The 25,688-nt window shown below is 38.6% G+C and overlaps 2 protein-coding genes across 4 annotated transcripts in view; one reads left to right on the top strand and one right to left on the bottom strand.

Moving 5' to 3' along the window:
* OSBPL10 (oxysterol binding protein like 10) overlaps window positions 1-8,168 on the top strand; it is a 115,030-nt gene extending 106,862 nt beyond the window's left edge. Inside the window, exons 9-12 of the mRNA XM_051612895.1 lie at window positions 912-1,098; window positions 2,552-2,734; window positions 4,294-4,447; window positions 5,069-8,168. Coding sequence (XP_051468855.1) covers window positions 912-1,098; window positions 2,552-2,734; window positions 4,294-4,447; window positions 5,069-5,113 — 569 coding nt within the window. The 3' untranslated portion in view covers window positions 5,114-8,168. The remainder of the gene's footprint in view (window positions 1-911; window positions 1,099-2,551; window positions 2,735-4,293; window positions 4,448-5,068) is intronic.
* Window positions 8,169-10,288: 2,120 nt separating this feature from the next.
* STT3B (STT3 oligosaccharyltransferase complex catalytic subunit B) overlaps window positions 10,289-25,688 on the bottom strand; it is a 51,614-nt gene continuing 36,214 nt past the window's right edge. For 2 of the 3 annotated variants that reach the window (XM_051612891.1, XM_051612893.1), the window contains exons 8-16: window positions 24,341-24,389; window positions 22,545-22,699; window positions 20,624-20,835; window positions 19,589-19,776; window positions 18,910-19,081; window positions 16,392-16,565; window positions 15,247-15,360; window positions 13,988-14,200; window positions 10,289-11,978 (exon numbers count right to left, since the gene is read on the bottom strand). In XM_051612891.1, the coding sequence (XP_051468851.1) occupies window positions 11,898-11,978; window positions 13,988-14,200; window positions 15,247-15,360; window positions 16,392-16,565; window positions 18,910-19,081; window positions 19,589-19,776; window positions 20,624-20,835; window positions 22,545-22,699; window positions 24,341-24,389 (1,358 nt within the window). In that variant the 3' untranslated portion in view covers window positions 10,289-11,897. The remainder of the gene's footprint in view (window positions 11,979-13,987; window positions 14,201-15,246; window positions 15,361-16,391; window positions 16,566-18,909; window positions 19,082-19,588; window positions 19,777-20,623; window positions 20,836-22,544; window positions 22,700-24,340; window positions 24,390-25,688) is intronic. The other variant, XM_051612892.1, reaches the window with a different exon arrangement.

The following is a 25,688-nucleotide window of genomic DNA, read 5'->3' as shown; positions in this document are numbered from 1 at the left end:
CCTCTAGGCAGTTATTAAATGGGACACAGAAGAGTGTAAAACTCTAATAAAAAATATACTACAGCTATTTGGCATGATCTGATTTCCTGTGCAAGGTTTAAAGTGCTCTTTACCTGCTCTTACATCCTGTTCACTGTCATCCTGAAGACAAAACTACACCTGTGGTGGGAACAGAGCTCTATCCTTAATCCTCAGGGGAAGCTAAGATCTGGTCAGATGTGCATCTACCGCTGCTCTTGGTGGTAATAGAGCAGTGGCCCTGTTGGCCCCATGTTGATTATGCAAGACTTTTGCAAAGGCTGTGTGGGAAACCTAGCATTTGGAAATGAAGGAACAAACTTATAGGAAATATCTAAATGGCTTTCTTAGGCATGTTTCCTAGTTGCACCCAGGCAGACCTAGAGAGAGCCTTTTGCTCCCTCCACAAATGCATCAGTAAGAAATTTAACGGAGAGGACTTGATCATGTCTGATTGAATGGAGAACGGAAGAGTCCTTTGGTCATGCCCATATTTTTTCTGGAGACAGGTTATGATAGGACTCTGAGTGGGCATCTGAATATTCAGTATTGCTTTTTGCAAGCAAATGTTATTTTTTATTTTTCCAGCTTAAACAGTTCATTGCTTATCAGTAACACAGAATAAGAGATCCAGTCAGGTTTTCTGCTAAGATGTTTGGTGCCTTGGGTACTTCAGGGTACACATTCAAACTGTGTGCTTTTGAAAATACTTGTTTGGAGACATTTCTTCCAGAGGGCAGACTTTATTTCTTACCAGACAGTACCCTCCTTCAAGGCCAGTTGTACATTGTGCTCTCTGTGGAATTACTTTTTGATGACAGTAATTGGTCAGTGACTGCCAGGTCTTATCAGGGAACTTTTATAATTTAATTGTCAACCTTCTTTCTACGTAGGTGTTCTTCACCTGCTAGAACATGAAGAAGAGTATGTTTTCACCCTGCCTAGTGCCTATGCTCGCTCAATACTTACCATCCCATGGGTGGAACTTGGAGGGAAAGTCAATATCAGCTGTGCCAAAACAGGCTATTCTGCTACGGTCACGTTCCACACCAAGCCATTCTATGGAGGGAAGGTCCACAGGTATGGGAATTACTGTCTTAGTCTTGTTAACATGGTACTGGGTTTCAGTGGAAAGACTCTTGGGTATTTGTTCAGTTCTTCTTTTGGAGTGTTTTATGGACAGATACCTGAATTTCTTTTCCTATGAGTGTCTGAGATGACTTTTATGCTTTAGAGCCTAGTTTATTGTGGTTACACGTTTTATGTTGTTTAACTGAATTGGAACTGTTTCTCACATTAAACTAAAGTGAATGTATTCTTCCAGTCTTTGTTGCTTATAAAAATTGCTGCAAGTGCAGGATTGGAAAAATGCATGTAGAAAAGGCAATATTTTTGGTCCACCAGCTGCTGCTTCTCTGTGAGTCTTATAGGTGAACTGGTGTTCCAAGTGGAGCTCCTGAAGTGTCACTGCCTGTAGTGGTAGCTCCATACTGGGGACTCTGACTTCTGCACTGAAATTCCAGATGATGAAAATACTATTTATGTGTCTCTGTTTCCCCTTTATTAAGGGTGTGAAGAGGCACAGTACAAGATACCTTCCTCTCTTCTGTGTTCAAGTTGATGGCCCAGTCACTAACGTGCACAGACCCCTTTCTTGTTCTTGCTGCAGACTGTAGCAGTGTCCATGAGGAGGCTTTGCTTTTGCATGGTTACCTCCCTTCTATTTCAATTGGTTTAATAATTCTTACATATGTGTGTCAACCATTACAATGTTGGCAATTGGCAATATGGTTCAGTTCAGGCAAATATCAACATGGGCTGTTTGGGCAGGGGGGTTGCTAAAAGGTGTAGATTAATAAACGGTGCCATCAGGATGTGTGAAAATTGGGGAAAGTTGTGCTGTATTAGTTTAATAATTTAGAAACTTAATTGAGCTTACAGATTACTTGACATGGCTTGTTGAAGCACGTGTGTGTTCATAGAGATACACGTACACACACACACAAAACTTCTCCCTGCATTTTGATTTTCCAGTCCTGTCTATCTATTTTGCTCACTCTCAGGCTGTTGGAGCAGCTGGAGGTACTGAGGTAGCTTTAATCATTGCCTCTCAGCAGCTTGTTGCTTATTGCAGAGCTAAAGAAGAAAATAAAGGTACCTGAAGTCCTTGACATAGGAATTTGACAGCATTATGTCCAGGTGTGAAAATAGCACATGTACTGAAAACGTCCCTTGAATGCAGGAGTTGTTTTTCAGGCAGATGAAGCAAACAGTTCTGGGTTAGAGCTGCATGTCAAAGTTTTGAGTTGAGTTACTACTGCTGGACTTTGGGAGAATGTTGTCCAAAAGCTATTGCTGGCTTAGCAAAGCTTTCTTGGGCTGAGTCTTTCTTTTTGGAAGCTGCATCACTACTTCGCTTGAAAAATTACTTTGCAGATGTAGAAAGGTGCTTGTAGCCTTAGCTGCTTTCGTGTGCTGATAATAAACGATACCAGTTATTTCTGATGTCTTTTCTTCTTCCCTCTTGAATTAGGGTTACAGCTGAAGTGAAACACAATCCCACCAACACCATTGTCTGCAAGGCCCAGGGAGAGTGGAATGGTACGCTGGAATTCACTTACAGCAATGGAGAAACCAAAGTGATTGACACCAACAAACTGCCTGTTATCAGGAAGAAGATTAGGCCGATAGAAAAGCAAGGCCCACTGGAATCAAGGTAAGGGCAGGGGCATTAACAGTGTTCTGCTTCTGAACCTCCAGTGGGGACAGAACAGGGAAACAAACCGCAGTTCTGAGTGGTGTGGTTCAAAAATGCCTTGGTGCCTAGAGCACGTTAATCTAGGCACAAATAGCTGAGGCTGTGTAGCGGTTCTTTGGAACATAAATTACATTACAGTGATGTATACATCAGCTTTGTAGAGGAGGAAAATGCTTGTATGCATTTTAATAAGCATTTGGAAACTGGTAATTCAGTGTTTTCACCTGCCTCTTTGAGTGATTGTAACGTGTTAGTCAAATCAGTCAGTTTGTTGCAAGTCATGTTGCATCTTATAGTTTACACTGGAATTTCATGTTTTGTGTATTTTAGAATATATATATGTATAAAAATATGTAAAATATACTGCAATGTGAGATATAAGTACACAAACACATGCTTTTTAAGCTCTCAGCAACCCTCATCACATGCCTAACTGACTAGGTGCATTAGAAAAGACCTGTTCTGCTATTCACTGTCAGTAACTGTTGACGCTTATCTTCAGAAAAATCAATTTTTAAATTGAATTTAGGAACATTTTATTGGAGGATTTAAAAACATGAGTTAAGCCTCATTTTATTATCTGTAAATATGTTCTCTTTATTGCATGAAGGTGTGTCGTGAGTCATTGTGCAGGGTCAGATACCATTTTCCAGCTTTCTTGACATTCTCACTAATCACAAACTCAATTTTTCCCCCTGTGGTTTAGGAACAGAAAGGTTGGAGTAAATAAGGATACCATTAGCTCTGCAGAGTATTTATTGTATTTTTTGGATACTAATAAGCAAATTACAATCATCCAGTGTTTCTGCAGGGTACACAGTTTATCAGGTTGTAAACAAAACCTCATATAAACACCCTTGGAAGTGCATGAAAGCTGCAGTTGGTTTCTTCTCTTCTCAGTATTCTTCTGAGCAAAGTTTCTGGTAGGCTAATACAGTGTGAGAAGGTATCTCATCTGAACACGGTCAGTTGTGTGGAAAACCAGCTTGATTATCTACTAATAGTTATGGTTAATTGGGAACATAGAGCACAGACCTAGAAGGGCTCCCTTGATTCAGTGCATCAATTCCTCTCTTAGTAACCTGGTGGGAACAGTGTCCCAGTTTAGTGTACTCTTGGCTTTTGGTTGACATTCTCTTATAATTCAGAAATCTAACTGCAAATAAATGCAGAATAAACATTTGGGGATGGATCATCAGTAAAGAACATGAACAAAGAATTTTAACATTAAATTAGTCTGCTTTGAGGAAAAGGCTCAGGTGGTGAAGAGTCAGGAACATGAACGAAAGCTGCTGAGAAAGTTAACTTGCATGGCAAAATAACCAGGAGTTGAGCAAATCTGAAAATCTGGTCCACAAATGCAATGATTATCCTAGGAGAAGGATGGTCCACAAGCACTGTGACTTGCAAAACTGGCACGGAGGACATGGTATCTGTCTCTCACCCTACTGGCTGGGCACTCAGCAGAGGCAGAAGTGCTCTGACTCTATCACTTGTGCTCCTCCTGTGTCACGCAGGCGCCTTTGGCAGCACGTCACCAGCTCCCTGAAGGAAGGGAATATTGATGCAGCGACAGAACACAAGCACCACCTAGAAGAGAGACAGCGAGCAGAGGAGAGGCAACGTGTGGCTCTTACAACGCCATGGAAACCAAAATATTTTGCCAAAGAGGTACTTTAATTGACCTATTTTAATGACCCTGGAGCATGTTTCTGCATCCAGGAGGATGCTAGTACAAATTAATTGTTACTTTTTACCATGGGCCAGCACTGTTACATACTACTCAGTGTTTAATATTCTATTTTTTGCCTATTTTTTGGCTATGGTTTTTACCTTGATATCCACATCACCTGCTAATCTTGGTCTCAGCATACTAAAGGGAACATGTTCTAGGGATATTTGTCCGACGTAAGTAAGCATGGACATCTTAAACATCGTCTTGGGTTTCATCTGCTTGAAATGAAACCCATTTTGCTTTTCCTTTTTCTTAGAGGAAAGGTGGAAGGGAGTAAGCCTGACTAAGGGAATTACGATGTGAGTGTGGTGTTATGTTAGCCAGTGTGTGCAGCTGTTTAAACCAGCGGTTCATCTGTTCCATCTTCCCATTGCTTCTCTTCCCTCTTGTAATTTTTTTTCCCTGCCACCTTGATAACCTGTAAAATCATTAGCACAGAAAGTTTACATTACAGGATGGTTTCTTGTATTGCTTAGTGTTATTTTAGTTCTAATGTAGACATAAAAAAAATGTAGTATCTCTAAACCTTGTTTGTAAACTCTCTCATTTTTTTGCAGGGCGATGGTTGGCTATACTTGAATCCTCTCTGGAAGACCCATTGACGGGATAGAGCCGTTGCCTCACGACTTTACCTTAAAGGCATTAAAATGATACAGTATATAACTTCAAGATGTCATTGAGTAGGTTTTGTTACCAGAAGATACAAACAGGAAGCTATATACTGTGAATGATGCATCTCAAAATAACCACAAGCTCAAGTTATTCAGGAGTCATTTTGTGTGTATGGATACACAAACACGCACGCACATGTCCATATATACACAAATATATACACGCAGTGTGTATGTGCTTGTGTGTGTATTATTTACACTACATGTAAACAATTATAAACACTAACAGTGATTTAAAGACCTTTTCCTCTAAGTGTTAGGGCACAGAACTCCAGCTGGACTCAGCTGGGGTTCCCCGAGTTGCGTGCTTGCAGCATCAGGCCCTATGCTAGTATTTAAGAAAATACTTTTTTATTAGTACTGGTTAAGGTTTTTCTATTTTTCACTTTTGCCAAAAATGTTTTGCACTTAAAATGTGACGTGTCACTTAATGGCAGTCATTCTGTCTCAACAGTCATAGAGGAACTCACTTTGACATAAGAATGATTCGCAGACACTCTTGGGGGTGCTGGTGTGAGAGCATGTTTCCTGTCACTTCTGAGGGTGAATTTTCTGCTGTCTTACAAGAAGTAGCAATACCTCCTCAGCAACATTGTTTGCACGAACCCCCCCCTCCCCGTGTCCTCCCTTTTTGGTTGCTTCATACTTCCAGCTGTTTAATAGGTCTCTGATCACCAGTGAGGCAGCTGCTCTGGTAATTTTGATCTTCTGTGTATGTTCTCTGGCACTGTCATGCTGTTGCTTTTGAGTTACATGTTCTGCTAAATAGCTGCTGCAGACACAGCTGTGGTGTTCCAGCTCACTCTTGCCTCAGCTTTCCACCCCTGCCTAGCAGAGGCAGGAAAGCCTGTTGGGCTGTGCCTGAGGCACCCCTGCTCACAGCTTTGCCTGTGAAGTTAAACCGCTGTGGATGCGTTCTGGTTAAAATGCCAGGCTGGGCATCGAGGCAGGTGAGGCTGGGTAGAAGACCTGTGTCACCTGAGAGCCTTCCCCACCAGCCAGGAGGCAGGCTCTCTCTACGCTGCTCTGGGAAATCAGACTGAGCTCTTTTGGTCAGAGCCCTTAATTCCATTTTAAGGCATCAAGCAGATCTGTTTTTTGATTTCTTTTGCTTTTAACCCAGTTGCTTGGCTCTGGATGAAACATTTGGATGAATAGAGGTGATATAACCAGCCTTCTCAGATGAATAGTTTTCTGATGTAAAAGGAACAATTCAGTAAATTATTACTCTGAGACAATAACTTTATTAATGGAACAACTGAAATGGGATAGAATTTGTTTTGTGAAGTAAAAAAACAACCCAGTAAGTACACAATCCTGTAGTTTGCACTTGCTTTGTAAGGTAACCACTGTGACAGTAAGAAAGTGGATTCCAAAAGCATGTTAAGGCTTTGTGGCTTTTTAGTTCCTATTTGTTGAAAGTGAAGATGTGTTTGAGAGAAGTAGGAAGAAAAGGCAAATGTAAAATGTGCTGACTTCTGCTACAGCGCCTCGTAAAGAAACCACTGTATTTCTAACACACTAGCACGGATGCCTACCTTGCTGTAGTACTGATTAATTTTGTGCCTTTTGTTTGCTTTCTTAATACAGTAACTTACGCTTTATAGATATTACACAAATATATTTAGGTCAGAGTGCTGCTTATATCTGTTCTTGTGCATCCTGCATTTTAATCATTATTATTTTGGTAGATGTTAAATTCTCTGGAGTAACTCAGAAGGCTTGATCGGAGGTGTGTGCGCAAGGAAACATGCCATTAGTTGTGCATCTGGACATAAGAGATCTTTACATTTGAACTTCAGATCGTATTTAATGAACCTTTTTCCTCCTAAATACTGTTTTGTCTGCTTTTTTTTTTTGCACATTAGAAAGATTCATGTTACAAATTATTTAAACCCTATTAAAAAAAAAATCGACTGTATGAGCTTGGTTTTGTAATTGACACTTTTTTTTGTTAAAAGGAAAAAAAGTCTTATTTTTAGGGATAGTTGATGTTTTTCTGTAACAAAATCAAAATGATGCTGTCATAGTAATCACTGAACCACTACCAAGTATAATCAGGAAAACGTGTACTTTTGTCACCTGCAAGAATTAACTTTATACTGGCTCCACTCTTATTCTAGAGGTTAGTCAGATCCATAATTAGAAGCATTCATACCATTTCTAATATCATCACAAAGAGCGATCAGAAATGTAGTCTTAAACACATGGAACATCCTCCCAGAACTTTGATGTTCACACACCAAAGAACAAGCCACATACTCAGTAAAAATAGCCATTGAAAACCTCTCTGCCAGGCACGCAGACCTGGGCTCCTGAAAGAGTCGACCTCTTTCAGCTTTGATGGTAGGACTGTCAAGGCTACACTGACGCGGTAGACGTTCGTTTAAGGAGAAATTGGAATTATTTTATGCTTGTAATTTATTGAAGATTTTGTCTGCATGGTTGGTTGTTTCTGCATGCAGAGAACATTTCACTTGTGCTCTGATGTTTTGTTCTGATGCTGTGAAGAATCCTGATGCCATGATCACCATTTCTTTTCCAAAGTAACTTGGGAGATGCAAAGATAAAAATAGTCCTTTTTGAAAAGATCCCATCAGCGAGAGAGTCCAGAACAAGACTCACAAGTGTCATTTTATTTTTCCTATAGTATATTTTACAGGACTGAAAAGTAAATATTTATAAGCCTTATTCTGTAGGTTGTTCCAATAGCTGTCTTGGACTTGCAAGCAGATATTTTAATTTTCAAGTAGCCAATGTACACTCTGAATTGTAATGTAAAAACCCCCATGTACTTCGTTTTTTTATGCACACCTGTAGAAAGCCTATGCAACATTTTTCTTTCTCAAATTAGAAACGTGCAGAAAAAAAATTTATACCTTTATCATCTAAAAGATGCTCTGGCAGTCTCTTCTGATTTGCCTTCCTTTCATAATTTGTGAATTTAAAATGACAATGTTCATTAATAAAAAATTTGTTTCATTTAGTAGTGGGATGCCCTTTCTCTTTCCCTTGAAGCATTAGTTAACTGGCACCAGTTTCTCAGATGTCTAGGAGTAGTGTAAAAACTCGGGGCACCTAGGAACTGTTTCCATAGGTCTGACAGAAGGGGCTTGTCAAGCTGTTAGTGGGGTTCTCCCCTGGTTGGTGCTGCCTGACACCACACAGGTAAGTTTTGATTCCCATTGGACAGCACAACACAGAGAAAACAGGGCTGGGCAGCATTTCAGCTTTAGGGAAAGGCTGGGGAAAATACAGCCATATTTTGACAAATAAAAAGGCAATAGGTTTGGTTCTGAAAATCATATTTAATCTTTGTCATTAAGAGAGATTCTTGATTAGATGTCTCATAAAATACAACTCTAAATTATTGCAGCACTGGACACTTAAACAGGGAGAAGAAAAAATATGTTCTTAGAGGCTTCATGGCTCCTGGTCAACATTTTACAAGTGTTAGATAATGCAATTCTGGTGTCTTTTAAAACAGTCATCCAGTGTTGGAAACCATCATGCCAGAGCACTGTTTGTATGGCAAACAGAAAACACTGGCTGTCAGTAGGGCAGGAAGCACTGCTCAGCTGTGTTCCTTTTGTTGCATTCCTTCAAGACAATGTCTTGGAACAGCTTATACCTTTGATTTAAAGACATTATTGAGTTTTAGCAATAGCCAAATATGATTTCTGTTCAGTTTTTACTCACAGTGGCATTGAAATGTACAGAGAGCTAAGTCAAAGCATTTCACTGAATTTTCAAGAGTAAATCTATCAAGATACTTAATGACTTTTCTTCCCCTCTGTTATGGAATTACTTCCACATGTCAAAACATTTCTTCTGGGATCACCGATAGCGCTGTCTGCCGTCGCTGCTTTCAACTGGGATGATTAAGTAAGTGATGCAGAAATTATGCAATACTGGCTTCTAGATACTCACAGTTTTAGTTCCTTAGCAGCTGAAGACTGGAGCCAGGCTTCAACTTTTTAATTTTATTTTTTTTTTACTTCTGAGTTTACTGTTTTGTGGTAGTTATGCTTCAAAATCTTCAAAATGTGACCTAGTAGAATGACAAAAAGATGGCTGTGGCTAAGCAAATAAACTAGTGTGGAAGGTTTGTTTGATAATCTTGGTATTCTTGACTAGTACAAGTGTGATTCATCTCTGAGAGAAGATGAAGTTCATTTAGCTGAGTAGCTCAAGGATGCAGGTGAAGAACCAGGTAATGTACATGGCACAGGATGGCTTCCTGAGGAACCAAGGGAAGTGATACAACAGCTGTCAGGGCTGCTTTATAACTTAAGAAAAAAACAAAGTGGCTGCCTTAATGACTCCAACTTTGCATTGTCTTTGAATGAAACAACATGGGCAGAAGCCTTCACATTAGATTTGAGAAAGCTCAGGTAAGTGGTTAGGCAGCTTGAGGCCCAGGCTGGCTAAGATGCCTGTAGTTAGCTTATTTTTATTTCCCATAGCTTCAAAAATGCTACAGAAGCTGACGAGATCCACTTATTCCTGCTGTGTTAAAAAAGAACACTGTCAGCTGAGATGGAAAACAATCTGACAGAACTGTACAGACACCTAAAGGTGGGAGGACATCATTTTATGTCTTTTTTGTTTTTGAAACCAAGGCTAAATTACTGCCAAACCACAGACTGACCACCAGCAGCTGTTCTGCTGCCTTGCAGCTGTTCTTCCAAATGTTAGATCCCCTATTTCTTGCCACTGATGAGGGGGCAGGATGCAGAGCTGCTTGGAAGGTGCAAGATACTGCAAATGATGCATCACATCATCACCCCTTCTGCTTGTGTGTCTGCAACTGCAACAGCTTGAGCTGCTCCAGGTGCAAGAAGGATTTAATGCACCGTGTGTTTGGGAAAGACAGTTTCTGTTCTCTGGAAATACTACAGCCCGCTTGATGTCATGGCAGCAGAGGCCCTTGCCTTGCCCTTATTTAATTTAAGCTGGAAGGATGTTAAGTAGCCACTATGGCTTCATTACAGCAACTTCATGAAGTCAGCAGATTTGCTTTATGGAGTCTGAATGACTTAATTTATCACTAGGACGATTAAGCCACGTTATCAAGTTAATCACAACAAAACTGACACAACACCCTTAACACAAAACTTGAATTAACTTTATTTTCCCCTACAGTCAACAACTGGGCTGCATTGAGCTTTAAAGCAACAAAATAAAATGAAATCTCCAAAAGACAGGGGGCCAGAAATCCAGATTTAATTACCTTTGTGAAAATGTTGCAGCTGTAGTATTGGTCTGTATAAACCATCGGAGTCAAAAATGAGTTCATAAATCAAAAAAATATTCTACACCTTGGGAAAAAAGTCAGCAGTAACATTCTCACAGAACACTGTAAATTTACATTTTCTTCATGAAAGGTACATACTATTCTGCATTTTACATCAAGTTATTGATGCAAGTTTTGTTTCTATAAAAAGTTACAACCTGTGGCAAGAAAGCAAACTGCAAAACCCTTTCATTTTAATTAAAATTTTCAAGTCTGTATAAAGTTTTCCTATAGCTGGAAAGTGAACACGTTCAGTCTCCATTTATATTTTAGTGCATTTCATCTGACAGTTTTCACCACTTTTTGTTTTTTTTTTAAAAAAACCCAACAGTATAAAAGACAGACAAAGCAAATAGCACTATAGCAGGAATTTCTTCAATTGATTTAAGCACTCTAAATTAAAAATGCAGAGAAACAGATTTCCAGAAAAACTTTTACCCTCACAAGAGAAGGCAGTGAGGGGAAGAAGAGGTTTGCGTATCCTCTACCTCCGGCAGCCACAGAAAAGGGGTTTGTATACCTGTCAACCTTTTTTTCTTTTCCCACTAAACAGGCTATACTTGTTTAACCAATGTAAACATTTCCTTTAAAGGAGTTCAATTTCTGTTCTGCAGCACCAGCTACTACCTGGTGCTCAGCTGCTTCTTACTGTAGCCTTCATTACTGTCATTGCAGATTTATTTTTTTTCAGGAGGATACAAATTTAGCCCTTGTATCTACCATGTGCAAGATGTGCCTTGTCCTACCGCATGAAGTGACAGTGTAAGGCAGCAAAACTGCAATCCCAGATTAAAAAAAAGAGCAGCTTGTCCCATCTAAACCAGCATCCAATTCATCTGTCCTGTCACCTCCTGTGAAAACTGCAGCTTTGCTGCTTACACTGCAGATCAAAACCAGCCTGCAGCAAGAGTAAAAGGACACTGAAAAAAACCCCAAAAACAAACCATGGAAATAACTTCTTTTGAAAGTTTAATTTCAAGAGAGCTCTACTTCCTCCTAGTTGTTGAAAACAAGTAATTTTTAGATTTCACCATTCCAGTTTACATGCTGCTGCTATTCAGCTCAACAATGTTTTCCAAAAAAGATTGACAAGTATGCATGTGCCAAGGACCAAATTACAGGGTTCTTTGGTGCAGTCAGTCCAAATTCTCAACAGATTTGAAGGATAATATGTACCAATAAAAAAACCTGCTGCTAGACTTTGATAGCAGCTCTGTCTTGCTTCACATTACAAATCTAAAACAGCTGTTCTCAATAAGCCAATATTTTTAATCAGACATTGCCTGAAAATTTTGTACAATAATCTGGACCAATGATGGTTCTGTACCCTCATGTTGCTGTGAAACATGACTTGAGCTAAAGGCAAAGACTGGTTATCTCAAGGACAACTGCTTCGTATTAGCAATCAGAACAGTGTATTTAAACTGTCTTCCTGTTGGGTCTCTTGCCTTTCTTTAAAATTAGTTTATTCTTAATGTAGCCACGCTTCCTTTTCGAGGTCTAAAAAGAAAAACAGAACAAAACGTATTAGTTAATGATTTAGTCTTGACCGCGATTTAGTGATGAGCATTTCAATGTCTGATCTTTACCTGGCTTTTAAAAAACTTATATGGTAAACCCTCAACTAGGTGTTACCCAATTGTTATTTTTCAAGTTGGGATTGTTAATTCATGCCCAACACTTTTTTTTTTGCTTTTGCACAAAACATACTCTTGCAAGTCCCATTTACCAGATCCATAGAATTGTTTGGAAAGCTTGTGCTGAGGCAGAATTAATAATTAACCAACAGGATAAAGCTCTAATGTCCAAACAGCAGAAGTTCTGTAGAGTTAGTTTTGTTTGGAAATACCTTCTTGCACCTTCTGCATTTGATTCTCTTAGAAGTTTGCAAGATGATTGATGATAATATTTTCTCAAAGCAGCATTTTTCAAAAATAAGAGAAAAACCTGATTAAACACTATTTAGTCTTTGGTCCTCTGCTGCTGGTTTGTAGACTAGCTAGCTCTTTCTGCTTATTTGTCTTTATCAGCATATTTTAGATTTTTTTTTTTTTTAAGGTAGTAATAGGGGGAGGAAGCATTAATGTTAATCTTTGATAGTATTAACTTCAAAGTGGTAAAAATAGAGTGAGCTCATGGCAGCTAGAATTGTACATTCAACATGCCTGCTACAACAAATGAGAAAGCAGGCAGCTCCCACACTTGCTGCACTTTGCTGTGCCTACCAGCAGGCTCCTTTATGTCCATTAAATATCACTTTTATCTTTTTAATAACAACCACAATAATAGCAATACAATAAAGTGAGAGACTAATAAGTAATACTTGGACACGGATTATCTCTGAGCTTGAGGAATGTCACTCCTGACATGGAAGAGTGATAGGATATGGACTGAATTTCCAGTGTGGAAGCAACTGCTGGAAACCTGTGGCTACTAGGAATGCACTGATGAAATCCTACTTGAGCGATTCTTGCCCCAGTCTCTTTGCTGGTTCTCTGATTTCTTAATGAGAAGTAGAGCCTGTTTGTACTGCAAGAGTTGGCGGTGGATCAGAGTTTGCATTAACTTTTATCCTTTCTTTTAGACAGAGGACACATCCACCACTTAAGTGGGATCAATGCATCTATCATTAATAAATACAGTCCCGCTTGTTGCTTAAGATCAGAAGTTACACTGTTAAAGTGTATGACAGGCACAGTAAAACTTGTATTTTCCTTTCAAGGTAAGCTTAGCTTCAGTGGCATCTCCCAAATACTTATTTTATGAACCTCCATCAAATCACAAAAATGAGCATCTTTTCCCCTCTAACATTCTTTCCTTGTATTTCCATGACAGTTTGAGTTTACTGCCTACACTACTTTAGTTTGCTACACATTTGTTTCTGACAGGAATTTGGAATTCCTTCTACAATGCATATTTGAATATATAGAAAATGGATGTTGTGAAGGAGAGGGCTGCTAAGTCTCCCCACCTCCTCTTAATAGTCTGAAGTAGCACACCATGGCTAACACTTTTAAGACCATGAAGATGACTTCAAACAGTAAGCAGCCAGACACTAAAGTTCCGTCAACAAAAGTTTCATATTTAATTTATTTCATACAAAATTGCCATTTTTAAACTCCTAGGCATCACTACTTTCAAACAAAGTCAGAAAGCAACTTCCACATTATTTACTTAGTGAGCCATAGTTACTGAAACATGAATTGATGTACTTTAGAGATTATACTTCCAGTTACATGAAGACTTAAGAGTTGTAACAGCCAGTGACACACTCTATTTCCAGTTAGTATTCTGCCTAAAAAAAATCTAGCCTTGTGTCTTCACATGCTTGTAAGTTAAGCAGACAGTAAATTAACAATTATTACCAGCAGGCAGGTCTGATATTGGACACTAACATGAACAGTATCCATAACATTCTGGCTTGTGGAAATACATAATTCACCAGCTGTGCGATTCACTGTTAAACTACCATCTCCTGACCCCTTTCCGTTACTTCACTGGGAACCCACCTTCTTTGACAAATACTTCTGTTTCGGTACAATGTTAGTTACTCTAGGTTTATGATCCAGTGTCTCTCTGTTGTCTAGTTGTTTCACCTTGTATATTCTAACAAGCCAGTGCTCTGAGGTAAAGGCTTCCTCCAGATGTTTAAATTTAATGTCTTTGTTGCCTATCTCAGCATTGCGTGTACGATCAAATCCCGGGGGTGTCCGAAAATCCAGCTACAAAATTTAAAAGTTGCACATTAGTTGGAGACAAAAACCCAAAACACCCATCACTGCAAACCACGGTGCTTGGTATCACGAGGCAATGGCTTCAGCTGTCTAGTCAAAGGACAACCCTTCTCTTGCATCGGTTACTACAACACAGAAAAATCTCTCAGTTTCTTCTCACAATTAAGAAAGAGACAAATTCATTCTTGCTCCTGCAGATGTTGCAGATGGTGGCACTTCATGTCTCAACAGAAATAGCACATCTGCACTCAGAGATGAAATCACTCAAGTGAAAGTCTTGAGGTGCAGCAGCTGTGGCAGCTTTTTAGCAAAGCTTCTCCCTCGTGCTCTCTCCTGTAGTGCAGCAATTTGCACTTTCATGGTTTTCCACACTAGTCAGATATAATTCATATTTATTGTTTAAATTTGACCCTGTTACAAATAAGATCCATTGGCCTCAGTTTTAGCTGAATAAAGGACTCTTGTGCTAACACATCAGAATGAAGGGCCCACAGCAGGGCTGAGAGGGGGGAAGAACAGGAAAGAAAAAAGCAAATGAGGCAGATTTTGCTACATCCTTATGCTTGATGATCCCAAAGGGGAGTGACAATATTCCCTTATTATTCACGTGTAGTGTTTTTAATACACTGATGTGACTTGGGAAGAAATCGGGTAGTTTCTGGCAGATACTAAATAGTCAGTTAACAGTTCCACTTCTGTGCTGCTATTACAAAAAACAAATCTGAAGCTGTCCACAACGTAACAGTTAATGTTTTAGCAAGTGCACTGCATAGTGGAATTAAGATGCTTATCCAGGGCAATATGGAGGACAGCAAAACGCTAAGCACAAGTGTAGGTTAGCAGCAGAAATGCTTTTTTCTGAAGGTTATATACAGTAGACCATGCCTACCTGTGTTCTAATTTGTGAAGCTGACTCTTAACGTCTGATTCTGCTACTACAATCAACACTCAATCTAAAAGATGGCAAATACATAAAAAATAACATTTGTTTTCTCACATTTCAATTAAGATTCAGTAGAAGTTGTAGCACTAACCTGCATCTCTCCAAATCTGTAATAGGACATTTTGTACATGAGGCAGTTCAGCAAAGTTGGAGAACCTGCCTTGTCTACCCGGAATTCTCCCTGAGGGGTAAAGTAATCACTTTCCTTTAAAAAGAAAAAAAGATAGAAAAAGTCAATATTAACTAAACTTCTATTTAAGGTCATTTCTCATTCCCTTTTCCACAAAAAAACCCCAGCCTTTACAGAGAATCTCAACTGACTTTTACAGCTTAAAAGCTGAATTAACATAGTCTTAAAATAGAAAAAAATAAATGGTAAAATAGTTGCAAACTATCTGCTTGTAACCCTGACCTCAATGGGCCAATCTTCCTAAATCCGCATTATTGTGCAGGTACAAGTTCTGTCACTTCACAGCAAGCAGTTACTGGAAAACTGATCTCAAAATGTTGAAGTTAGTTGGGCATCTATCAAAATCATTCTTCAGAAAGGTGAAAAGCACTGCATTGTTAATAGAAAAGGTTTGCAGTGTTACCATAAGCCTCCTATGTGCACAGTGTTGAAACAAAACATTTCTGCCACTTTCATCTCCAGTACAAGATGAAACTATGCACATGGGCTCCTCCCTTAAGCCTGTGCTCGATATCTACAAGGTTTTTGTTAGGCTTAAGCAAATATTACTCCAGACTTCTGCAGTCTCTGAGATGTTTGAATAACTTAAGCTCTACATAAGTCAATATTAGCACTTCAGCTTTTCTCTTACTATTACAGTTTGAAGAAATCTGTAATGCCCACCATTTAAACAGTCCAGACACTCCTTTTAAAAGTATAATGGTGCACAGTGAGAGACATAAGAATTACAAGAGATACCCTGTACTTTTAGTATCATGCAAAACAAGAAAAAAGAACGTGAAGAGCTTTACAAAACTTTCAAAACCGTAATTATTGAAAGAAACAGGGCGACAGGCCCCTGCACTCTTAAAATTCTAGGAAATCAATCCACAAAACATTTTTTCAAATAAAATTGCATTAAGTAGTAGAGACTTCCCTGCACTGTATTGAGCAGGAAAGCAACAATACAAAAAAAATTAAGAAACCAGATCATACAGACCATGATGAACAGAGAGAAATACAGTATTCAGCCAAGCATGCATTTTCCTGTGTATGTTTCCACTTACCCGAATATCTTTGGGATGTTCCCCCTCTGCTATTCTCACCATCCACAAGAACTTATTAATATCATCACCAGAGTAGCCAATCACACCACCAAAAATGATCAAAACGTAATCCACATCCAGGCTTCTCATGATCTCATAAGCTGCTGACTCATTTGATGACATTGCCTTTCCCACCTGTATCATTAAAAAGCATCTTAAATATCTGCATAGCTGCCTCTTGAACAGATCTGCAGATCAATAACCTGTCAGACCAAAGCCCAGATATTAATTCTAGATAAAAAAACCCTCATAATTGTCTATTTAGGAACTCAAAAGCCCAACCTAAACTGAAATATTTCCTCCTCTGTAAGTGCTGCCTGTTGAAGTATTTCATGTATAAAATGTAGCGATTAGGGATTTCCTTTTGTGCCCCCTATAGATTTTTCAAGTCATGGCTGCATTGCCAAAAACTCAGTGCTGCAGAAAACACCTAATTACAATTTATTTTCAAAGCTTTAGACAGGGCCTGAAATGAATACTTTGAAATGTTAGTAATTTCTTAGCTTGACTTTTTTTTCCCCTTGAGCTCTGTCCTTCACTAATGAAGCAGCCATGCTGCACTGCACTCAGTACCATACAGGCACCCTCAGTGTCAAACTCAAGGTAAGTTTATGCAGAGAAAATGTCAGAATACAGACATCCTTGAGTTAGAAGTCATAACATAGTTTTGGCCTTGTAAAACTTTTTAAAGTTGTGTCTGGAACCTCTTCCATACAGGTGACTTCCCACATTTGGAGAATTCACTTAGGTCAAGAACTGGCATCCAGTTCAGTACTTTTGTTCACTGTTGAAGCTCTTGTACTTAAGGCATAATAATGTATCACTGTAGTAAAAGGGAGTAACTGCAGTATAAGTAATATTGCACCCAAAGTGGTAACATTCAGTTAAGAACATAATTAGAAAACACAGCGTAGGCTGCAGTCTGTCTCAGAGACTGAGAATCTCAGCTTCTTGGCCACAATCCTAATCAACGTGGAGTTATTTGGCAGATTTCCATTTCTGTGCAGGAGAAAGTCATCTGGCACATATCTCCGGGGCACACCTCATTTACAGCAGAAGTTCAGGTATTCACCACAACACATGTTTATTGCTTGGGTCCCCCTTTGTGGAGTATTCATTCCAAAATGTAACCTGACAGTGCCAGCAGTCATCCTGGAGAGCGTTCCTTATTAAAAACCATCATTGCTAATGGCTGCTATGTGGATAGTTACTGTGCTTATGCAATACAGATGACTTCGACAGTCTATTCACATGATGCACCTTGTCCTGCAAGGATCTGTTGGTGTAGATATAGTACCTGCACTGCTCCCTCTTGTAGAAAAGGGAGGCACATAGAGGTCTCTACCAAAACACACTAATGCTGTCAGGTCAACAACCAAAATAAGAGAGAAGAGCCTTAGAGTACACAGGAAGCCTTGCTGACTGGTATTAGCACCATCAGTACAAATTCCCAAGCTTGCCTTTGGCTCGTGAGTTTTCCACTCCTGTAAAATGCACATACATGTGATCCCCTCTTCCCAAACACACATTTTTTTCAGGACTTTATATGCTCAAGGCACAGCTTAACTTGAAGATTTTGAGCGCTGCTTGTCTGCAGATTTGTGTCAGTAGCTGGAACAGCAGCTGGACCACGACATAAACTATCCTAATACATTCCTTAAGCCCTTCTCCCACTCTCATGTAGCATGATGCAGGTCTTCTGGGAAGAAACAGCCACTGAGAGATGACCAGTGATGAGTCCTTACACAGCCCCCTAGTAAGACCACAACCCAGCTAACAAGACAGAGCATTCTTCTGTTTGTGAAGTAAGCTGCCCAAGGTGGTGTCCCTGTAACCAATTGCCCTAGGCAATGCTAGCACCCTGCTTTAAGCACACGCACAAAGCTTAAACTTACTCTTCAGAAATGAAAGAAATTAAATGTAACCATGTTTTCGCTAACTGAAAATTTGAGAAGACAAAATTGCATACATTCTACAACAACTCCATTGCTATTCCTAAACCTTCTCTAATTCCCAAAGTGCCTGAAAGTTTGTTGTTTCATGTGAGCATTTTTAATGTGCCGTTCCAAGATCCAGTCAGCAAAGACACTGCTGAACTGAAACGATCCCTATTTGGACAGTAAAGCAGTGGTACCAGATATGCTGTCGTAGCACTAATCACAAGGGGAATCGCTACATTAGATTTTGTCTATCCTCCCATAAAGAAAAGAAGTGGAATATGAAGTGGAAGTGAAGTTTTGGAAACTGCAAGTAAACAAAATGGAAACTCCAGAAGCAAAATTGATCCCTTCTAGCCCTAAAACTCTTTATACTTAAGTTCTAATAAATGAAAAAAATGTGCCTTCCACCTCTGTGTTTCCCACTCTATGGAATTTTTCCTTACTATCATGCTATCTATCAACAGACATTTACAATTTCACATTTGACTGCAAGGTAAACATTTTGGCTTTTTTGCTCCATAGAAAATTGCCACCCTTACCAGGGCAATGTGGCTGTTGTTCCAAGTATTGTTATCAACCAAGGTTGTCCGGTTGGCCATTCCTGCTATCTGATAACCATAGTCCCACCAAGACATCACTCTGGCATGCTCGTCTGTGTTTTGCCTCAGCCAGTAGTAGGCTTCTCTGAAGTCATCTAGGATATTCCGAGTGCTGGAAAAGAGAGTTCATTTAATTCACCTTGGTACAAATAATACCTTACTATTATTAAATAACTGCACTGTGATAAATCTGGGCTCACAAATAAGGGTTTTCTTATGTGTTCAGCCCCCTTTGAGGGGTTCAATCACCTGCAGTCGTGTGAACCTGACAGCAGACTGGCCAGAAGCTGAACTGCCTTTGAAGATGTGAAGAAATGCATTTCCAGTCAAATATATATTCTTCAGTAAGTTTTCCCAATTGACTAAAAAAATTTCTTTTTTTTAACCATCATCTTTCATAGGCTTTGAATAGGATTATTTTTAGGTGTTTACATTAAATATTTAAAAAAAGGTTGTATCTTTTTGAAAATTAGAGTATTAAGAATTTTTTACTCAGGTGCCAACTCTGCCTTAATATAGTCAGTGGTGATTAAAAGAGGGCAAAGCAAATTGCTAAGGCAATGGAAGCAGAAAGGCTTTTTGCCCTTCAACTGTTTTCAGACCTACAGACCTTACTTACCCATCATGGTTATAGGAAGCAAGGACAACACTGGGGCTGGAGTAGGCATTGCTTGTTACCCAGGTACAGTGGACAGCAAACATCATCAGTAACATCAGCATCAGCATCGTGACAATGTTTTTGATATTGGGACCCAGTCCTTCTTCTGTTTTTTCCTGTTCAGATACATGCTTTCTTACTTTGCCTGCCTAAACAAACACAAATACATCTGTTACAGCAACTTGTATTGCCCTTGACAATGGAACCCATGCCTTTTTCTTCACCACATGCACCCTAAAAAGCTAAAAGACACTGTAAAGCTAGACCAAGTTGTTGCATAAATTAATTAAGTATGCACAAGAATATTTTTACAATTCAGCAACTAGCAAAAATGGATGATTCCTTGAAAGCCTCTTTCAGAAGAAAAACAACTATTACATGATGGTCAATACATGACTTCTTTGGTTTGGCTCAGTATGATCATGCCTTTTCACAAGGCAGGGTGGAAAATAGAAAGGCAGAGATATTTACTGTGAGGAAAAGGGACAAACCCAAGGCTGATGCGTTGTCAGGGTTAGTATAAAAAAGCCTACGAGATAGAAAGTTAGTACCTAACAGCATTTTCTTCAAGATGAAGAGAGTATGCAAGTTTATGAATAGAAATACTTTTTCATAAAATATAGTATTCTTTAATTTCACCATGTCTTCGAGGAAATACAAGGGGGAAACTTTCAGTGACACAACTGGTAGAAGTAGTTAAGGAAAATGAGCAACTGTCTGCCATTGCTTCTATGGAAAGCCAGGTCAACACTCTACATTTCCTTTAGGTTCAAGGCTCACCACTGATCAAGCCAGAAGGAACCACTTCTACACTGACACTGACTTTTTTTCAGTACATCAGTTGCAACTTATTGGAGAACACCAATACTTGTTCTAAATTCAAATGCTAGTGATTCAGACCTCTAGTGGCGTTTAAAATATTCTGATCAAAAGATTAAAAAATAATAATAAAAATACGCTGTTTTCTGACTTCTAATTTTTGCTTCCTCCCCTCACCTTATCATACAGGTTGCCAGGGTTCCTTTTGTCATCCTCATCACTGCTGTCCTCTATTGGTGGATTTTCCCTCTTCATATCATCACCCAAGTAACGCTCAAAGACATTGGAGAAAGCAATTGCAGACAGCATGCAGACCACTGGAGTCAAAGTGAGCATCAGCCGAACCATCACACCAGCAAAGTAAACGGCGCTGATTGCATACAGAGCAACTGCAAAGAAACAAATCTACTGGTGACATTTAGAAAGTGACACTGTGACTGCACACATACACTCTCCATAAAACTACTTCTGGAACCAGGTTGAGCATCTGTGTATATAAAGGCTTGAGTATGCATCTTGCATTTCACTGCTTTTCAAATGACAGAGATACAGTTCAGTTGATGCTTATCCCTTTTGTCCCTCAACCCCTTCCTGAAGTTCCTCTCGACAACTGTTAACAATAACACAACCCCAGTTTCATACTTGTTAATAATGTGTCAAAGATACATTATTAGTGAAATTTAGTATCACACACCCAAAATACTGCTGGAATAATAGGTAGCTTCATTTAATTAAAAAAGTGAAACAGCCCTAGACCAAACAAGATAGTGAAACTAAAAAGTAAAAGAAAGTGTTAAGAGTTTCACATAAAAATATAAAATTTTAAGTTAGATGTATCTGTGGACAACTTGGGGGCTTGTCTACATTATAACTCCATACAAATAATAATGCAAGCCCTATTCTGAAGCAAGTTTACTTGAAGAGTATTATCTCCATCCCTCCCTCCCAAAAATCAAACCAAGATTTTCAGAATAGTAAGGAATAGTCAGAACAATTTTCCTAGAAGGAAAAACCCCAAACTGCACACACTGGTTAGGAAAACTTATTGTTCAAGTCACAGTAGTTATTCTTTGTCTGCTACAGTTCAACAATATGCTAAAATGAAAGACTTGCCACAGAAATAATGAAGAGACGCTGATTTATCAGACTACATTACATAAGTATTTTCTACTTTGCAGTGAAGTAGTATGGCTCTCCATTCTCACTCATAGGTCTCTTCATGCTGAATTAAATGGATCATGGAGCAGTAGGAGGTTGGAACAGTGTTGTCCAGCACTGGTCTTGACAAGGACTCATTGTAAGCCACAGGGCATGGAATACCCCAGAGGCACTGGATTTAACACAGTAAATGCTCCCACTGCCCACTTACCTCTTAGGTAACCCTAAGAGGCAGCTGTATTAGTCTGGAGCCTTCTGTCCCTGTAAAAGCCCAAGATCTGAGTGATCTTCACTGCTCCATGCAGGCTACAATTTCAAATTACATCCTTACAAGCCTCATTCATAGTCTTAAAAGTCTGCTTTCACCATACAGCTTTGTACAAATAAACCATTAGTTGTCACACCGGGAGATCCTACACCTTGTGCCTTATTTAGCACTTGTTCCACAGCAAATGATTCAATTCACTAAAACAGCACAAAATCTGGAAAGGCATTTTGAATCATCATCTGTGATGGGATTAGTGCCAACCCAGGGAAGGCTTTCAGGCTGCAAGGCAGAGACCTTCCTTTTCCACTGAACTTTTGTCCATTTGGCTGAACTGTGCTGTGGAACTGCACCCCAGCACATGCTTTGCAAGATCAGCATGTGGGAGGGCATGTAACTCCATCTGCAGAACAGAACCATACAAAAAATATTTCAATCCCACCTCCTGGGACAACATTCCATCACCATTTCGCCACTCTCAGCATTTTTATAAATGGTTTTAAATACTTCTGGGTGCAGACAACTTCCAATAATCTTCTTTAAACATGTCACTTTTAAACATATTTTTAGTACAAGCCATATAACCAGCTTTGAGCGAACAAAACGAAAACAATCAAATTGAAGGCAAGATTTTTTCAAAACAATTTTAAAATTGTTTAAAATATTTTCTCTTACCAAAGACTCTTTCATCATTGATGTTTTTGATACAGAACCACAGCCCTGCTGGGAAAGTACACACGAGAATATGCAGATCAAAAAAGAAGGAAACCCATGTTGTAGGCTGATGCTCAGACACAGAGGCAATGATCGGGATGTGAATTTTCGCATACCTTTTTTAAAAAAAATTCAGTTCAAATTATTTTGAAAAGATAAAATTATTAAAACTTGTAAACATTAGGAATTCTGAAATTCATTTCAACTGAAGCATTTCAATTTAAAATGGCAAGTGCTCTATTCAGCAGAAATCGGATGAAACTTGTACACCAAAAAAAGTCCCCAGGTCTTACTGTATTTAGGAATTACTTCGTGTATAGAGTTATTTAAGACACCAACAGAAAGGATTATTTCCACAGTAATTAAAATAATGAAAACTATGGATGTTTTCCTTTATTATGGCTAAATATGAAGCCAAATTAAACAAAATGAAAACATGCAGCTATGGAAGCCCCATAATTACACTTTGAAGGGGTAATAATCCATGCCAGTAAGTCTACTACATCTTCAATGCTGTATTTTGAAAACTCTCCTCTTCACAGGATACCTTCCTTTTCTTATTACAGAAAGTTACGGTACTGAATACCAGATCAGTTACTGATGCCCCCCCATTCTTTTACATGATGAAAAAAATCAGGCCTTGTCTACACTTGGAAATTCATGTCAACTAAACAGCATGTCATTAGTCAGTGCAGACAAGGACAAAACTGTGTTCTGTATTAAAGGGACTGCTATACATATGGGCCTATTCTGGACTGTTACATGACCCAATGGTGAGGTATCAATCATATGTCCTTTTCTTCACTGAGATCTAGTTCTCATTCAAAACTGCATTCTGTGTTTTAAGACATTATGATTTTCTAATGAAGACAAGCCCTCAAAAGTTTAGTGCTTTGTGTGTGTGTGTATATATATATATATATATATATAAAAATATAGTTAATTTAGAAGCAAAGAACAACATCTATAGGTTCTTAAAATAAATCAGAGGCTTCTTTACTGATATCTATTATACTATGTTTATTATGTCGTTGGTACAGAATCCTGTGTTAGCTGGACTTTGGAGCCTGAAAAAGACCTGAAATGCAGAAGTTTGAAGTTCTCCTATCCCTGCTTTTAATCTTAAAAAAACCCCACACGTATCTACCAATTGAATTTCATCTTAAACATGTTTACCTGAGTTTTATTCCTATTCTCCTGGCTGGCTAAAGAATCCAACATTGGATTTTCAAAGGTTAACTAAACCAAAAGATTAACTAATATGGGTTTTTCACCCATGAAAGCATACATGAATAAACCAGAATTGTTCAGTGTAGACATCTGTACACATAAAACAGACGTATGAACATAATTAACAGGCAACACACAAGATGGTACATGCAACATTTTTTTCTGTGCAATGTTGCACAATGAAAAGAACATAAGTTTAAGGCTCTAAGTAATTTTTAAATGTGTCCTCGAGTGTTGGTACAGCTTTTAGTTGTTTTATGCTGAGAAGCATCACAATTTAATATAGAAAACCATATCATTACATATTCAAAGACTTCCAAAGAAGCAAGAAATTTAACAGCCATATTAGTGAAATGGTTGCTAAGATCATAAAACAGTTACTACAAATGCCGTCCTTAGATAACTGATTAAAACCTACTATATTCTTCTTGACTGAATGGATTTGTGGATGGGCAGTGCAAAAGATTATTCGTTTTCAGTAGAACTCTATTGATATCTAAATCCTCATATCTTTTATCTTTACTTACCCAGTGTCCCACAATGAATAAAATCTGCCACTCCAAGGAGCAATATATCCTGAAAAAGAGAAAATAAATAAAATCCTTTTGTTGCCTAGGCGTTTAAATGCAATAATTTTTCTACTCCTTCAAATTATAACACTAAATGAAACAAATTTCATTGAACTTGCAATATATGTGAACTAAATCTACTGCATTAGGCAGGCTATAAAGGCTACCGAGCATGAAGCTAGTTTTGTAAGAACACACTCTTATGAGATCACATTGTACTTGTTGAGTATCAAGACACACATAACTCCAAAAGTCAAAGCAATGCAATACTAAAATATTTTTCAAAGAATACAACAGATAGCAATCCATACTCTGTCAAGAAGCATAAGAAAAAGAAAAAATAATTGGTAAGAAAGTATTTAATTTTTCAGAAATGCCTGAGCAGGAAACCAGGAAGGATCTACAGCCAAAACAATAATAGTCAATGAAACACTGGTTTCCTATTGTTTCTCTACTGATGATTTAAATGTGGCTTGGAACATAGAAGCTGCTACTAGACATGCTGATAAGCTTTACACATTGTTTTATAAACAAAGCCTTCAGATACTTGAATATTGTAAGATGAAAATAAACAGTATCATAATAAATGAAAAATAAAATTGATTATTAAAAGTTGTTAGATAGGATTCTTCTTTAACGTTATTTCCACTTTCCTTGCAACTGTTTCAGCTCACTCTGAAGACAGATACAGACAATCTGAAATAAGAGAAAGTTAAATCCTCTTATTTATTATGCAAGTTTTTGTGTGCGACACAGTCAGTCTTACCTCTATCTGATATTTAAAATTAGTATAATTTGACTGAAGGGTTTAGTTTAATATCTAGCTTAGACATTTAAATACTGTGGTTAATATTCTACATCTACGTATTTTTCCCTTCAGTCTTCAGATGCAAAGCTTGCTCCCAAAACCATGGCATGCACAAGAAGGAGCTGCCAGTTACAGTTGTCACTGGATGTATCCAAAACATAAGATTAGATGGCATTCACCTGAGGATGCTGCAAGAGTTGGGCAATATGATAACTACCCACCATCTTCATCAGTGTGAGAAGGGAGGTCCCTGGTGCCTGGAAAACAGCTAATGCTACACCTCTAGAAAAGGCAAGAAGGAATATGCAGGAAACTACAGGCCAGTAACCTGAGTCCCTGAAAAGATCATGGAGCACAGCTTCTTTAAATACATTATTAAATGCTTCTTGAACCATTCTCCTAATTTGTCATTTATAAGCTGAGGAATGGACAAACAGACCATTTGATGGGTTGAAAACTGGCTGCCTGGACAAGCTCAAACTAGTACTCAGTGGATTG

The sequence above is a fragment of the Apus apus genome, chromosome 2, assembly GCF_020740795.1.
Source record: "Apus apus isolate bApuApu2 chromosome 2, bApuApu2.pri.cur, whole genome shotgun sequence".
Taxonomy (NCBI): Eukaryota; Metazoa; Chordata; class Aves; order Apodiformes; family Apodidae; genus Apus; species Apus apus.
Note: the sequence above shows the minus strand (reverse complement) of the source record. Positions and strands in the feature narration are given on the sequence as shown.